Source organism: Leptinotarsa decemlineata, unplaced genomic scaffold, assembly GCF_025532065.1.
Source record: "Leptinotarsa decemlineata unplaced genomic scaffold, Ldec_3_MD MMD2_tig00000882_RagTag_RagTag, whole genome shotgun sequence".
In the NCBI taxonomy this organism is placed as follows: Eukaryota; Metazoa; Arthropoda; class Insecta; order Coleoptera; family Chrysomelidae; genus Leptinotarsa; species Leptinotarsa decemlineata.
Window position 1 is genome coordinate 18,322,985 of NW_027412556.1, and position 17,778 is coordinate 18,340,762.

At 36.2% G+C, this 17,778-nt stretch overlaps 1 protein-coding gene across 1 annotated transcript in view; it reads right to left on the reverse strand.

Annotated features, from left to right (window-relative positions):
- LOC111512227 (uncharacterized) overlaps window positions 1–17,778 on the reverse strand; it is an 84,595-nt gene that overhangs the window by 25,735 nt on the left and 41,082 nt on the right. The window contains exons 2-3 of the mRNA XM_074175181.1: window positions 14,143–14,337; window positions 1,858–2,121 (exon numbers count right to left, since the gene is read on the reverse strand). Of these exons, the coding sequence (XP_074031282.1) occupies window positions 1,858–2,121; window positions 14,143–14,337 (459 nt within the window). The remainder of the gene's footprint in view (window positions 1–1,857; window positions 2,122–14,142; window positions 14,338–17,778) is intronic.

The window sequence follows — 17,778 nt, forward strand, 5'->3', positions numbered from 1 at the left end:
CCAAAAGAAACATTTAATTCCCCATATTATTCCTTGTGAGGTCCAGGGATATGCAATTAGGTCGACTATCTGCAAGAAATCGAGAGACAGGTCCCGGTAATCCCAATATGTACTCCCAAGAAAAAGAAAACAAGAATTATTAGTTGTATGCAATTCTATTCTTGATTCTATTCTTGATTCTTCCCAGTCAATTGTGGATGGGTTTGCGAAGTTTTCCTCTAGTGTATACTTGAACTCTAATGACAATTATTCCGAGACTAGATTTGATCCATTGAATAACCTCAATATCTTGATTAGGCCCATTTCTAACGATGATATGATAGGATCTTCTAAAAACTCAAAGATAAATTTACATTGGAGTAGACAACTTCATTTTTATTGTCAAACATTGTATTTTGCGTTGACAGAACGTCTTCCACATATCTTCAATTTAATTGTCACTTCCGAAAGCTACCCAGAGATTTGAAAAAGAGCAAAAATATGTCCCGTATTCAAATCTGGAAACTGATCATTCGTCTTCAATTACATATCAGTAGCTATATTATGCAATTTTGAAAAACTCTTCGTAAGCATTATCGATGATCAAATATATGACGATATTAGAATGATAATACTTGCCAATACCTGCAAAACTGCCAAGTATAACAGAATATTTCTTGAAATCTCGATTCAACAGAATAAGTTGATAGATGAGATTGACTACTTTCTACATTTGAAAAAACACCAAAGGATCTGATTTTTGAGTTCTCTAATGGGATTGTTTCAATCTTATCTGCCGCATCGCATTCAGTTTGTCGAATATGGGAAGGTACAGTCGAAATATTACATTTCCGAGTCAAGGGTGCCCCAGGGGTCTAATCTGGAGCCACTCTTCTCCTTTATTCTCATAAATAACATTTTGGTAAGGATCACATGCCCTCATTTACTTTTCGCGGATGACTTGATGACTTATTCAGTAATTAAGTCCATGGACGACTGCTATCATTTACAGGACTCGCTTGATGAAGTTCGAATCTGATATAGTGATTTCAACTCAATGTAAGTGAATGCAAAGTCTGCATATAAAAAACTGAATAATTTTTTACTATTCCATAAATAATACAATCATATAAATCACATTGTATCGTCGGCATTGAAGCTATTGAGATATTTCATAGAAACTGGGAGAACTTTTCAAATGTTAATACGCTCACATTGTTGTATGTTACTTTCATAAGAAGTGAGGTAGATTATGTATATTTAATTTTGTCTCCATTAATATCAAAATTCCGTTTAGCGTTTATAATATGTTTAGCGTAAGTGCTTGAAATTAATGTTTTTCAAGTGCAATTAATTCTATTCAGCTAGAAGCATAGACCAGAATTATTTATTGAACACACTCAACTTAGAAGCTCTAGCAGATAGAAGAAAATGCACCGCGATAATGTTTTCAGTTGAACTCTTGCATTACGAAATTGACTGTAGTAACTTGTTAGGACAGTTCAATTTTTTGTACCTAGATCACAATTCAGGTATATGATCGCTTTCCACAATAGAAATCCTGTAGGACAAATTTATTGAAGAGTCGTCCATATTTTTAACGTGTTAGTTGTTGAATGAAGTGTCTGAACTGTGCGATATACATCATGACACCAATTTCAAAAACTATTAAAATTTCGATAATATGATTGTTTACCATTTTCGTTTTGTAATCTGAATTTTTTTTATACTCTATAGTTATTTGTATTTTCTCCTTTTGGGAATAAACATATTATTATTATAGGATATATTTATATACCCGTTGAGGCAAAGAACCTGCTTTTTTGATGTCACCATTCACATCACCCTGTACATGAATGAAAAATTAAGCATAATCACCTGATGATCCGAAGAAATCTGAGGAACATTATTTATTGGTACGGCAACCGGATTTGAGTATGGAACGGCAGTTAAACCAGCCGCGATCTGTGCACGTTCAGCTTTGATAGCTTCATATTCTGCTATATGCTTTGCTCTTGCAAAAACCACGTCGGGATCATCTCTGGGCAAATTTGAAGCTGCTACTCTGAATCCATGAACCGGATCCACGATGTATTCAACAGTTTGAAGATATCCATTCGAGTCTATGTAGGAGTATCCACCCTTGAAAAAGAAATTGTTATTGTTATTATTATTCTCTATTATTTGTTAGGTAATTATCTAGATACATTCACCGATAGAAAAAACAAATAATTATTCAATTACACTAATTATTCAGAGAATTTTTGAAATCTAGTAGATTGATAACTGTTTTATAGTTGAAAAAGTAGTTATATTCATAATTTGCATATATGTTTATTTTACATAACGATCTAAGTCCAGACAATGTCGCAATTGACTTGAGGAAGGTATTGGTTCATTTCTTATCGGTTTTTGTCAACTCATGATCAGGAATGCAACAATTCAATTCAGTCTATTGAAAAACAATGCCGTGGTTGAATCTAAATGAACAATTCTTTCAGCTCAGTCTCAAGTCACCCAGACTGAATGTTGATGGACTGACACCTATCAGAAAACAACCACTTCTCTGGCTGATACCACGAAGGGCGTTGGGTTATATCCGACAGGTGTCAGTGCGATACAACTGCCGGAATCGATTCTCAATTGATGAAACGGGCACATTTGCAGATCGGTTTTGGGGTATTAGGTCTTTCATCAGTGCAAGGTAATTTCCATCATTATTATGAAGTCGAAGATTTTCCATTATTGAAAATTGGATTTCTTTCAGAGTATCATTCTTCGAACAAGGGTGAAGCGAACAATCAACAATATATTTGTTTTTTTTTGGGGTGTCATCGGCATCGACTGCATTGTTCATTAGCCTCGTGTCCCGAGTAGGCAATGTTAATAACTTCCCGAGCCACCTAGCCATGTAACGTTGCAGAATCATCCCAGCTTAAACTAGATAAATTCTGCCAAGAAAAATATCTGATCGAGGTTGGGATTGAACTCACGACCTTCCGATCGTGAGTCGGGCGCGCTGCCACAGCGCCAATTCACCGCTAACAAGTGTTTTATCGTTTCATTTGCCCGCAAACGAGATACTAACCAACCGATATTCGAATTGCAAATTCCTTGTATAAGAAAAAAAACTTCAGATATAGTAAGGGGGCATACTCGAAGACTGATTATAAATTAACTGAAAGAACAATTCGTCCAGTCTGGTCACAACTCATCTACACTGTAGATTATTGTTCTAACACCTATCAAAAAACAACTACTTCCCTGGCTGATATCACGGAGGGCGCTGGATTATATTTGACAAGTGTCAGAGCAGGATCCTTCACAGAAGTGATTCCTGCATATGCTGTCGATGATACAACTGCCGGAATCAATTTTCAATTATTGGAACGGGCACACTTGCAGACCTGCACTGACACCTGTCAGATATAATCAAACACCATTCGTGGTATTAGCCAGGGGATTAGTTGTTTCCTAATAGGTGTAAGTCCATCGACCTACAGTGTAGGTGAGTTGAAAGTGGCCTAAACGAATTGTTCTTTCGGAAAATTCGATTCATAGCAAGTCTTCAAGTATGCCTTCTTACTAAATGTGAAATATGTCTATGTTAGTAAGCATCTTCTAAATCTTAGAGTAACTGCTTTCATGTTCATATGGACGAACCATCACTTCGAATAATATTTAAAGAGTGCCATTAAATTATTTCCTGGTATTTTTTGTGGCGTTATTTCTTTGTTTTCTGATTTCTAACCCATAATTTTAAGACAACCTTTGTCAGTATTCAAGTGTTCGGATAATTTTTGTGTACGGTTCTTCAGCTTCCTGAACGAACGTTTCCTGCAAATAACGGTCACTGGACATCTCTCGAATACTTTTACTATTAATGGTTTATTGGGAAAAAACAAGAATCCAATATATTACTTCGCTGACGACAGCACACTTGTCTCGTCATTTAATTTGGATTCCAGGTTATCGGCAGCGAATGCAAATCTTTATCGGCAGCAGGAGGTTGCATATCTTATTGAGGATCAAAAAGTGATTTCAAGTTGGGTGAAAGTAACCAGGTTCAATCCCAGGCATCGGGTTTCTCCATGAAGATATATCTTTCCGAACCAGATATAATAATGTCACATCAGACAATTTAACTTTCTTCTTCGATAAGTTTATTGGGGGTCGAAATGGACATAAATATGTCTTGGCACAATCATGTCACTGGAATTGCAAAGACCGCTCCTCAAAATATTGAAACACTGTTTCGAACCAGAAAACTGTACAGACTTCAGACCTTTTTTTGGAGTACTGTTCTCATGTTTCGAGCTCCGCCCCCAAACATACCCCAAAGCTGCTAGATTCTATCCAGAAAAAGGCAATCCGCCTGATTGGAGACGCAAACATCACTTGCAACCTTGATAGTCTGGAACATCGTAGAAATGTTGGGGATTGTCTGTCTTCTATATATACTTTCACGGGAGGTGTTCAAGTGACTTGGCACATTTGATTCCACCAAGATCTGTGTATATCAGAAATACGCGACGGATTGTGCTGCTCATCGTTTCATGATTCAACTCAATGCACCTCGAACTTCACTGTTTAGGAACTCTTTAATTTGGGGAACTGTGTTTATGTGGAATGAACTTCCTGAGAACGTTTTTCCAAATGGAGTTAATTTCCACCGATTCAAATCCAACGTGAATCATTACATTCGCACAGACACCATTCTTAGAGTCCCTTAAGGATTTTTCTGTGATGCTTCTGTTTTGTCCATGAGAAAACTGAAAACTTTTGGATTTCTAAACTTTCAAAAGCGTCCAAAAATGTTTCATTATGTACCGGTCCCAACAATTTCAAGAATTTCTCACTTATTTCATGTACATTCCAAATGATGATGATAATAATAATAATGTTGATATTTGCACACAGAAGTACTCGAGCGTATAAATGTGGTGCCCCTGGAAACCGGAAGGAAGGTCACCCATTTGTTTTATATGGATGAACTTGAACTTCACGCCTCTAGAGAGAAGGATCTCCATCAGTCCTTGATGGTGATGGAAGAGTACACGCATACTATGGGTATCGAATTCGGGATAGATAAAGGTGCAATGATCCATCTTGAAAGAGGACGATACGGATATTACGGAGAGGAAGTACAGCTCGTAGATGAAAGGATCCTGAACCATCCGGATGCTGGTGAGACGTATACTTAACTTGGAGTGAAACAACTTCACTCATAAAAGGTAATAGCAGTGAAGAACTTGCTTCGTGGCAAGTATCAACACAAACTCTGACAGAGAAGATTGACGGCAAATATGCTTGCCGTTTCAATCTTACTATACTCGTTTGTAGTAGTGTGATGTGAAGACTCACAAAATGATGCACCTCCATAGGACATGTTTGGTGACTACGGGAGAGAAGGAATTGAAGCATTTATTTTAAGGGCAGCTATCCGAACGGTCAAATGAACGAATGGAACAAACCACTCCAGCCAACCCAACAGCTACGATGTTTCAAATTCAGAAAATATCGATTATTTCCGAATAGAGCATAATTCAAAAATACAGTTCAAATTTTTTTTTAAGAAATTAGGGAAGATGTTGATAGAAAAAAAGATTTCCTTTTTGAAGTGTAACGTCTCCAATTTCACTTTTTGAAATGAACTAAAAAAATCACCCATTGTGAGTTACTATTTCCAGCGAGAATTTTACCGATGTATCATACATGATACTGAATTTCAAAACATCATCAAGACCAGCTCTGAAATGGGCAACTTTTTCGTGAATTAATCAACTGTGTATCTCTTACGGTTCTGTAGGAGATGAACATGCTGGTCCTTCTTATGTTGGACACACTATATACATCAAATTATAAACCTCTATCGGTGTTCCTCATTACTGAAATATCCAGAAATGGTACCTTTCCGTTATTTTCAATTCCATACGTAAATATTATATTCGAGAATATTCTTGAGTCGAGACAAAAAACCCTTCACCCCACTCTTATTTGTGTCAAAAAACGCAAATAGACCATCCACATATCAGATTTGTAGAAAGTAATCCAACTCTTTTCGTGTTTTCATTTGAAATCTACTCATGAACAGATTAGGCATGAACGACGACAACGGGTTTCCCACTTCCGTACCCTCATGCTGCTAGAAGAAACAATTAACGAACTGGAAACAATTCTGTCCCATGGAAATGGAAGTTTTGAAGTTCAGGAACCGATAAATTTAAAATAAGATCTATGAACAACGATGAAGCTTTTAAACAGTTCGTTATTCACTCTTCTTACATCATAATTGCGTGTAGAAAATAAGATAAATATTAGGTATCAAATTCAACATCTAGTTATTCGAGAAAAAACGTATTGATATTACAACACGTACCTCACCGGAACGTGCTGTATGAAAAGAGAACCGACTACTCATGTGTTATATTGGATGAGAAGGTGGCAGAAACTTTCTCATATTGATCTCAATTTTTTGTACTCGATGTTATATTACAAATTCATGGGATTATTACCAACTTTCAATGTACAAAGCTATGCAGTCAGTATATCCATGTCGTATGTAGGGACGACCGGGGCAAGATGATATAGCTGAGACAAAACTTCTTATACAAATAAAATTCAACTTTTCAATGACATTCTTCAGCAGGAGAGGTGACACTAATGCATTTGTCTCTCATAATTAAACGTTGTAGCATGCGAAATAACAAAACTTTTTAGGCAAATAATGTTTGTTTAATGTTAACTCGGCAAATTTTTTCTTCTGCACCATAGCAGAAATAAGATGGGAAACGATATGGGACAAATTTCAATCGAGCAGACAGCGTTCACAAATATGTGCCTCTTTGCCTTCCTTATCTACTTCAGCACATAAATTATGTTCCCAGCCATGACACATGCTATAGATGGCCCGACTTTTGGTTAACTTTGAGTATTAGTGGAAACAATAGATGCAAGTATAGTCATCATCATTCTCTTCTTGAGGGGGAGCCATCTGACTAATAATTTTTTTAAAAGCCTTCTGGTTTGGCGCTTCTTTTCAGGGTTTTTCTTGTAAGTCGTCTCCTCCCGCTATACGGGTTCTTTATTGAATGTGTTATCTATCTGATTTCGCTGATTCACCTGATGAACAATTACACAAAGCAACTGTTAAGCCCAAAAACCGTGCATCCATAGATTTCACATATTACGCCATCTCATCTACTTGTTCTGCTATGAAATTAGTCATTATCATGATCAGTGTAGGCATCAACAGTATCATAAGCTTTTTCTATTCTAAGGTGTACTTCGGAACGTCTGCCCTAGCTGAGGATCGAAGAAACCTCATCTTTTTCACTAGTTCGGACTTCCATTGTCTAATATATGAAATGATTTAAAATCCCTGAGATACGTAAAAGAGTAGAATTAAAAAATGAATAGCTGAAAATAAAAATTATATCAAGCAAAAACCTGAAATGAAATAACAGTGAAATAAAATACAAGTAAAAATAAAACGATTGAACAAAAATTGAATAAAAATAAGGAAATGAAAAAAGAAAATAAAAATACAAAGTTAAGAGATTCCAAGCCACATTAGTTCACGATGTTTCGATTGTTATGACTGGACTGATTCCTCCGAGAGATGACTATTTATGGGTCGTTCGAGTACTTTCACTTATCCCCGCTTTCCATTTTCCGCTTCACTGGTTTAGTGGGAGATGACCGTTTGGCGGGAGTTGGCCATTTTTCGCTTGATGATGGGTTTCCATGCGTTGCGTATCTCTACGCTAGCTTGGCTGAATACGTTGTTGGACAACATGTATGCGGCTTCCTTGAATTTTCTCCTAAACCAATGTTCCTCTCTGTGTATGATCTCAGCTTGGGAACACTCGATGTTGTGTTGATGGGTCCAAACATGGTCTGCTATTCCTAATATGCTGGTTTCCCCTCGATGTGTGTGTTTCTTGTGCTCGGCAATGCGAACATTCAATGACCTCTTAGTTTCACCAATATAGGATTTTCCGCACTCACAGGGTATTTCGGTAAATGCAATTCATTTGATAGATATTCTAACCTCGAAAAAGTCTAGTCTGAATTCGAAGTTTTATGCTACTATAATAATCTCATGACCGAAACACTATATTCACTCAGGTATGTACATGTCTGCATCAGTTTTTAAACCAAAAACCTCATAAGAACACTTGCAAATTAGCAACGCAATAACGACGTTAACCATCTTGATTTTATTCAGGTTGAAGCCTGGCCTCCTTCCCCTTTTAACTGAAGTTTGTCAGAGAGACAAATGGGTCACAACTGATGTTTGATGGTGGCATGAAAGTCCTTAGACATCCATACCGCCCTTCGCGTTATACCCCTACCTGGCTGGGGTGAGATAGATGAAGATATTATTCATCTGTTAACGGAGGACATAGGGGCCTCATACGACAGAGTGTCGGGGCCTTCTATATCGGGAGGGGTCGTCTACAGCGTAATCTATAGCTTCCCTGACTAAAGGATTTTCGTGAGTTTCAGCATAATCTAAAACTCGCCGATTCCTCGACTGAATGGACTGCTGAATGGAAGGCAGCTTCAAATCTCTGCGGATGGCTTCATTCCGCACGAACCACGGAGCATTCACAATCATCCGTAAAATTTTATTTTGTAAAGTCTCCAAGATGGAGATGTTAGTCGGAGCCGCTTGTCCCCAAACGCCTGAAGCATACATGATGACAGACTTGAACATCATGTTATAGATCGTGATTTTGTTCTTTAGGCTCAGCTTAGATCTTCTATTGATCAAAGAGTACAGGCTTGCCACCCGACCCTGGATCTTTGCCTTCACGCTTAACAGGTGCGGGTTCCAGGTGAGCCTACGGTCTATAATAAGACCTAGGTACTTGACCCGCGTTTGCCAATCAATCTCCCTTCCAGAGATTCTCACTTTCATGGCCGGAGAAGCTATCGTTCTTCCCATGGTTATTGCCTGAGTTTTATCCGGATTCACTCGGATCTTCCACTCGAGGTACCAGCGCTCGAGGTCGCCCAATGCACGTTGCATGTAGACGATCCCGAGCTCCCGACCCATGGAAGATGAGAGGAGAGCCGTGTCATCGGCGTAGAGGGATACCTTCACATGCTCGGACCTCGGAAGGTCGCTGGTGTAAAGAGAATATAGCGTGGGAGAGAGCACGGCCGCCTGTGGCACTCCAGCGAGGATCTCTCTGTTGTCAGACAGAGAGCCCTCTACTCTAACCTGAAATGTTCTGCCTCTCAGGAAAGACCCAATCCACCGGATCAGGCCCCGAGGCAGGTAACGCAATAACGAGTGCCAACGCGTTCGCTCTGTTTGGACCCACTGCCAGAGAGTGAAGTTCGTGTAAGTGGCGCCGTTTTTGGTCCGCTCACGATAACTATTTACGCACACAAGCTTACTTCCCGTCCTGTCCCGAACTTAATTTTGCACCGGTCTTTCCTACTACCCATGGCCTTGATACCAAGGACTGGATTTTCAATGTATATTTCAATTCGGCTCTTTCATCTTCTCAGTTACGTGATCATATACCGGGTGAGTGAAATATCTCTCAGAATTTTCAGTTATTTTGATAATATCCATAAAAGTTGGTGGACAGTATTGGGTTGTTTAAACATTGTTCATCTCACTTCAAGTCAATCACAACTAAGAAACAAAACACTAGAACTTATTTATCACATTTTTTCTTGTATTTTGTCCTGTTAAGAATTGATTTCGTATCAACGTCGATCAAGTGAACTGAGTCAGCGTTATATAAACTCGTAACTTGTCAAAACGGGCAGTTACTTCCAACTCTGCTCATTGATGTAATACCAATTTTTCAGTACACTAGATTAGAAGAGATTGATTTTTGGAAAAAAAATTTGTGGAATAATCTAAATGAACAATTCGTTCAGGCCAGTCTCAGCTCCCTACACTGTAGGTTGATGGACTGACACACCTATCAGAAAACAACTACTCCCCTGGCTAATACCACGAAGGGCGTTGATTTATATTCAACAGGTGTCAGTGTAGAATTCTTCACAGAAGTTATTCTTGCATATGCTGTTGGCGATTCAACTGCTGCAATAGATTTTCAATTATTGGAACACACTTGCAGACCGGTTTCGGGCTGTTTGGCCACTCGTCAATGCAAGGTACTGTATATTATCAACAGAAAGTCGATGATTTTCGATAATTGAAAACCAAATTCCTTCAGAGTATCATTCCTCGAACTAAGCTGAAGCACACAACAAACCACAGGTTTGTCGTCGCCCTATCTGCCTGTGAACGAGGTAACCAACTGCATATCCAAAATTTGCCCAATTCCTCGTATAAGAAAAGAAAACTTTTCACATATATTCAGTGGGGATACTTGAAGACTGGATATAAATCAAATCATCTAAAAGAACAATTCATTCAGGCCAGTCTCAACTCCCTACAATATATAATTATATGAATATAATTCAACACCCTTCGTGGTATTAGCCAGGGAAGTAGTTGTTTTCTGATAGGTGTCAGCCCATTAACCTACAGTGTAGGGAGTTGAGACTGGCTGAACGAATTGTTCTTTTAGTTGATTTGATTTATAGCCAGTCTTCAAGTATGCCCATTGACTATATGTGAAAAAATGTGTGGCTTTCTACTCCTCTATCTTTATTGAAAAAAAATGTGGGAATATTCAAAAGAAAGGAAAAAAGCAATCAATTTCATAATAAACTCTATATATATATATAGACCATGCAGATAAGTAACTTCCATACACAAACTGGGAAAAACCCTTTATAAACAACTACTTTCATAAAAACATTGAATTACGTGAAAAAAAAAATACTCCTTTTCTTTGAACATTGATTTATACAAAGGAAAAGAACCAGATATCATTCACAGGATTGCTACGTAATATACTATATGAAAGAGAGAAAATTTCACTTACATGGCAGACACTCAATGGCAGACATCAGATGTTTCGGAATGATACACTTGCCTTATTGAACACAAGATGAAGCACTCAATCAGTTCATGAAATCATGGCTTCATGTCACAAATGACTTGAATCTACTCATGGCATCGATGACAGCACGTCATGGCATGACACGTCATGGTATATTTTTAGGAGAGGATGGTTTTGGATTTCCACCTCTCCATCTTTATACAAGAAGTGTGTGAGTCGCCCAAAGAAAGGGAAAAAGCAATTAATTCCAAAATAAACAATTAATAAAGATGTGAAGATCATGCAAAGAAGTAATTTTTACGATAGACACATATCTGATTCAGTTCTATGACGATTGTTTGGATTACAAACTGAATAGGAAAAAGTGTTTTTTTGTATTACTCAATGTTCCCATAAAAGTAGTTGTTATGAAAGTATTTTTTCTTTGGTGTACTTCAATGTTTATTTGAAAGTAGTTGCTTCGAGAAGGCCTTTTTTTCCAGCTTGTGTCTGAAAGGTACTTCTTTGTCGAAGGTTCATTTCGAAATCAATTGCTCTCGTCCTTTTTTCGAAAGATTCCCACATTCATTTTGTATAAAGATGAGGAAGTAGGAAGCCAAAACATTTCTATCACCAAATTCATCTCTTCTAAAAATATACTTCTCTCATTTGAAACAAGATTTCTATGACTGAATTGAATCAAGTAAGCGGATGAATGTCATTATGTAGGTACTGTTATTGATTTAGTTCATTCGTGACATAAAGTCGTAATTTTATGAATGACTTGAGTGCTTTATCTTTCAATGTTACCCATATTGGTGCTGAAGAAGTGATAAGGCAGGTGTCTTATTCCGAAACATCGGATGTTTGCCAGTGAGGATGACAGTGTTACATGTAAGTGAAATTTCACTCCTTTCGTATACTATGAATACAGTGTAGTAATCCTGTGAAAGATGTTTGATCCAATTCCGTAACGAATGTTTGCGATAAAAACTGAATAGAAGAAAGTGTTTTTGTATAATTTACTTTTCACATAAAGGTAGTTGTTTCGAAAGTATTTTATATTTCTTGTAATTTAATGTTCACTTGAACGTAGTTGTGTCGAGAGGGCTTTTTTTTGCAGTTTGTGTTCGAAAGAAACCTCATTTTGAAATTAATCGCTTTCTTGTTTTCTTTGAAATGTTGTCACATTTTTCTGTATGGAGAAGTAGAAAACCAAAACCTTTCTTTCCCACTATATTTTTATTTAGAATATTTAAAAGATATGCTCCTCGGGGGCACTTCTATTGCGATAATAAATTTATTGATTACTTTTCGGGGTCTTTCATATTGTGATAATATGGATTCATCGGATTCAGTGCATCTATCCATGAGCAAATAGACGAATTATAACTCTAGGAGTGTGCAGGGTGTTTACCGTTTTGATTACTAATGGAACAGACTGAGATCTAGTCACACTCATAATCAATAATGTAATCGCAATTGCAAATAATATCAACTGTTCTCACAAGAGCCTATATTATCAAAATATATATAAATATATATTATCGTCATTGTTCTCATTTGTCAAAAAAATGATTTCAGCTGTCAGAAATTCCTGAGTGCTTTTCTTAGTTTTCTGTATACATTTGTAGCAATATTTCGATTTTATTCATTGTATTGATGAAATTTTCCTGTGATCCACTATGATTGTTTAAATGACATTTGTCAAAACTTCCGTTGAACTATTCACTGACTGAAAATGATGTTTGCCAGCTCTGAAATACTTGGTATGATCACTTATCATCACTTATCGAATAGGTATTGTTTTATTTTTTCTGATTGATTCGACCGTTACTTGATGAAGATCCATAGTAATTTCAAAAACTACACCGCAAGATTTGATCTTCACAAACTTTATTTGAAAAATATAATCACAACATGTTTCGCTTGAATACACGTTAGAAAGCTACTGTGCTAGCGAAACATTTCGTGATTATATTTTTCAAATACAGTTTGTGGAGATCAAATCGAGAGGTGTAGTTTAAAAAAAAATAGATATTGTTGTTTAGCGAAAATGTAAATACTTTGAATAATACTTGGAGCAGGCGCCGAACTGAAGTCTGTTCAAAAGATTTGATGATGTTTGATAATGTGACTAAGATAATTTTGAGAAAGCCAAAAGAAAATACGTTAGGAAAAATCCCGATTCGAAGGAAGGAGAATATAAAGAGTAGATATTACCCTTTTTTCATTTCACTTGTTTCAAGCTGAATCACTTCAGTGCTTGAAATTCTTTGTTCTATGGTAATAAACAAAATTAAAGCTAACATTGTTCACTCTTTGTAAGATATTCAACAGAAATAATACAAATATTTGGTGTCACAAAACTAGAGCCTCCTGCCGGAGCTTTCAGGGACGTTTGATAACAGATTCGTTTTAGTTTAATTAAGTTGGTTGAAGTATGTGGACAGGAAGTATGTGTTAGGAATAACACGTTAAAAGGTAAGACCTTTTTAGCCCTTATCTCTCATAAGTTTCTCAACTTCGGAGAGTTGTCGTTCGTATGAGGGCGACAGCTGATTAACGGGAAAACAGATTAAAAGTAATTATTCGGCTCTATTATTTGTTATATGATCATGATTGAAATGAAGAATGTTTTTGGGCATAACCTTATTAGCTCAGATTCGAGATATGTGGTTTCACCATGATCAACTCATGGCGGTTCGTGACAGATATCAATTCATAAATTAGTTTGGTGGCTTGCGAGATGTCCAAGCCTTAGTTCAATTGCCTTTTTATCTTGGGCACTCTGAATTATAGTGTATTTCGAAATGACTTTCAAGTTATCCATAATTCAAAGAATTCAGTCATTCCTTCACTTTTCAGAATAATCTTCGGAGAATTGGGCCGCGTTTTCAATCTGAAGAAAAATCTGTTATTTGGGACGGTAGCCAGATCCAGCATCAATAAAGACAGTGAGAGTGATGATAATAGTGATGAAATAAGAGTCAAAAATATGGTTGTGAAAATGGTGGGAAAGACCAGATATAAAATCAGCTGCATGAAATTCCCGTTATAATTTTTCTACCAATGCCTATAAAAGTCGTAAATCACGTATAGCGAAAATGTTTTCGATATTATTTTAGAAATTGAAGTATCCTGTGTTTCTTTGGCATTTTATAGATAAGTCAACATAACTATGACAATGTTTAAGTCAAAATCAATGAACATATTATTCACTACCTCTGGGGATATTTACCCTTGTTATTCCATCTGAAGATTGAGTCTCACTTTTCATTGCTGTCGGTGTTGCATACCCGTAGGCATATTGTCCATATTTATCTTGAGAGTGATACAAAGTTTGTATCGCATGAAGCTGGGGATCAAGGCCGACTGTAACTCCCACTGGTATGCTTCGAACCACTTGGAAGACTGCGATGACAAATATAATTATCTGAAATTTCAAAAAAGGTTAGAAATGGATCCTACATGAACGGGATGATATGATGAAAATTAATTTTTTCATCATTGTTCATTATATTATTGAATTTTTCATTAATTTGATAGGAATTGAAAAAGGTCACTCAAATTTATCATAAAAAGGGTAAATAGTTCCAAAAAATACGTTCAGGTAACAATTGAGCTTTTGCTTCCGAAAAGAGTTGAATATAGGAATATGTAGACAAATCAAATGGAGGATTGTAAATCAGCAGTAGTTACTTTTCAACGGTTCTAAAATTCCTGAAGTTATCTAAAAGTACGTATTGCTGAATAGATGATAACTTTCCAAACACTTCATATAGAAAAAACTAAAAGGTTATGGGATGAACAGGTTAATATAAGTCAAAATATAGTTTTACATGAATAAATGAGTATAGAAATAGATAAAAATGATAATAATGAGGAGAAGAAAAAAAAGTGGCTGCAACAAATATGCCTGCCGTTCCAATCTTACTCTACTCGTTTGGAGTAGTGAAGTGGACTCGGGAAGAGCTGTATCAACATGGAGGTTGTGGACTTTCGAGTTTGGAGTGTTTACAGGACAGAATGGTACTGGATACAGCCAGTAAAGGCGTTAGGGGCAGCTGCATGAGCAGCTGATGAACTCGGTATAGTTTTGGACACTGAACAAGGTGATCACAACTCTGTCACTGAGTTGGAACCCGTTCAGCAAAAAGCTCATATAAAAGCCGCAGAGGTAACCTCATTTCTGCAGAAACACAAGTATAAGCCAATGCATGGGGTCTTCTTCAATAACATTGAAGACCTTGGCTTATCAAAGCGCCTGACTTTTGCTTTCCTCAGGTCGACTGGTCTGAAGTCAAAAACTGAGGGGTTCATCATGCCTTGCCAGGATGATGTCTTCAACACCTTAGTCTACCGCAGTTGGGTGATGGGTATAGAGTTTCCTCACGCAAGGTGCAGGGCCTGCCGCGAGGCGCCTGAGACCCTAATGCACTTGCTATCAGCATGTTCAGCATATGTGGTCTCGGCCTATATCCATCGACATAACGCGGCCCTCCGAGTGCTATATTATCATTTACGGCACTCTTACGGTATTGAAGAGACACCAGTGTTGCCCTACGCTCCGGGGAATATTGAATCCGTTGTGGGGAACGAGAAGTGCCCAATTCATTGGAACTCAATTGTTCCCCACTCTCAGGCTCATACAAGTTATTGAGCCTGATGTAGTCCTTCTCGACCACCAGAGAAAGACGATATTTGTCGTGGAGTTTCCAGCTCCTGGCGGGACGAATATCGTCCGAAAAGAGGAGGAGAAACGGATAAAATATCGAGATTTTCTCTTCAAGCTCCACAGACTCTATTCCGACCACTATGTCGAAATGGTTGTTCTGATTATTGGAGTCCTTGGTGGAATGATGCCCTCTTTACTCTCAAATCTCAAAATCATACCGGCCTGCCGCACTAAGGCAGAAATCTCAGCCGGACAGATGCAGAATAGTCCAATCAACAAGTACAGAAATATGAAAAATAGAGATAAAGGTCCTAAAAATATGAGCGAAAGCTCATTCGATTCGAAATCACCTCTAGAAGAATGTTTTTGAAGGATTTTGGTGCAGGTAAAAAATTGCAACTGTTATTAACAAAATAAGATTAAAAAAAAGTGGTATTTAGTTTTTCGTTGATGATTCAAAAAATATTAATATTTACCGTATCGTATGATATTAGAAAGTATTATAATAAATATTAAAAAAATGTATGGCACTTTTTCATGTATAGATAATTTTTTTTTTTCAGAAAAAAAATAAAACGTTGGTCAATATTTATTTATAACAAATTAATAAACTGATAAACAATAAAATAATAAATAAAAAAATTATTTTACCTGCCAAACTATTCAAAAGTGTAAATTATGATTTTAAAAAGCAAAATTATCCCTCAACTAATCATGTAAACAATCGAAATATAAAAAAATCGAAGAATTGAAAATTAAAATGAGAAAATTTTTTTTTAATCATAATTATCTCTAGACAACAAAATAGCGGAAAAAAAATTCAGAAATATTGAATTTATCTATTTGTTTAAAACAATTCAATGAACAAATTACGTGAAAAATTCTTATTCTATGTTAATAACTGCCATTGTTTATTGTGAAAACAGACATAGCTAAATATCAATTGGAAAAATTTTTATTAACAATTTGTTTGTTTATCAACAATTTTCAGATATTTCATTTTGCAATTGTTATAAAAAATCATATTCAACAAATTAATGAATTTTTATGAACTTTTATCGCAGGATCGAATGAAGTATATATATCAAAAGGGCTCCACGAAGTTTAAAATTTATAGGTCAATTATTTATACCTTTTATCCCGTTATTTATGCCTCCGAAAATATTTGTTAGTTATCAATTGAATAACTTTTTGTAAAATGGTGATAAAACTTTTTTTCTACAGGACTCAATTCATTCAAGTGTTAAGAAGATACTAGAATTTTTTCAAATTTTTGAAATGACATTTTATGTTATGAAAAAAATATTTCTTTTGATAAACTCTCTTTAGCGGCAGCGCGCGCATGCCATAACAGCCGCGCGGAACCCTAATTTCAAAGTCAATTTAAAATTATAAATAATGGAGATAGAGTTTCGGGAGTCGGGACTTTTTTGTCGGAAATTTCCTCCTCTTTAACGAGCGTTTTTCAAAATTTCTGAAATATTAATATTTTTGAGTTATTAACGAAAAACTAAATACTATTTTTTTAAAATATTATTTTGTTAAAAACAATTACAATTTTTTACCTGCACCAAAATCCTTCAAAAACATTTTTCTAGAAGTGATTTCAAATCGAATGAGCTATCGCTTATATTTTTAGGACCTTTATCTCTATTTTTCATGTTTTTGAACTTGTTGACTAAACAAGAAGGCCAGCGCATACTACGGTGAAAATAATAATACTAATAATAATTTTATCCACTTGCTGATTAAGGTATCTGAACAATTCATTCAGACACTACATGAATAAAACAAAACAAGAACTTACGAAGCATTGCACTGCTTGTGTGTAAGGAAGGATAATATATATAATTCAAAATTGCTTGTATAGGAACGATTTCAAGTTATTAAAGTATATAGATTAATGGTCATAGTACAGTAGATTCAAATCAAGAATGACTCATTTAAATTATGGAATTCATATGATAGCACATATACTCGATATAAAGGACTCACAAGATCGTGAAATTGGGAAGAATATACATGCCGTAATGGGAAACAGTACTAGAGATATAGTATTCATATTGTTACATATAGGGATAAAAATTGTATAAGGAAGCGATCACAGTTAATTAAGACATACTTTGTTAGTGACACAATATAGTAGACTACATATTTAGAAAAAACTATCATGATAAAATTCATATTGCATTTACATGG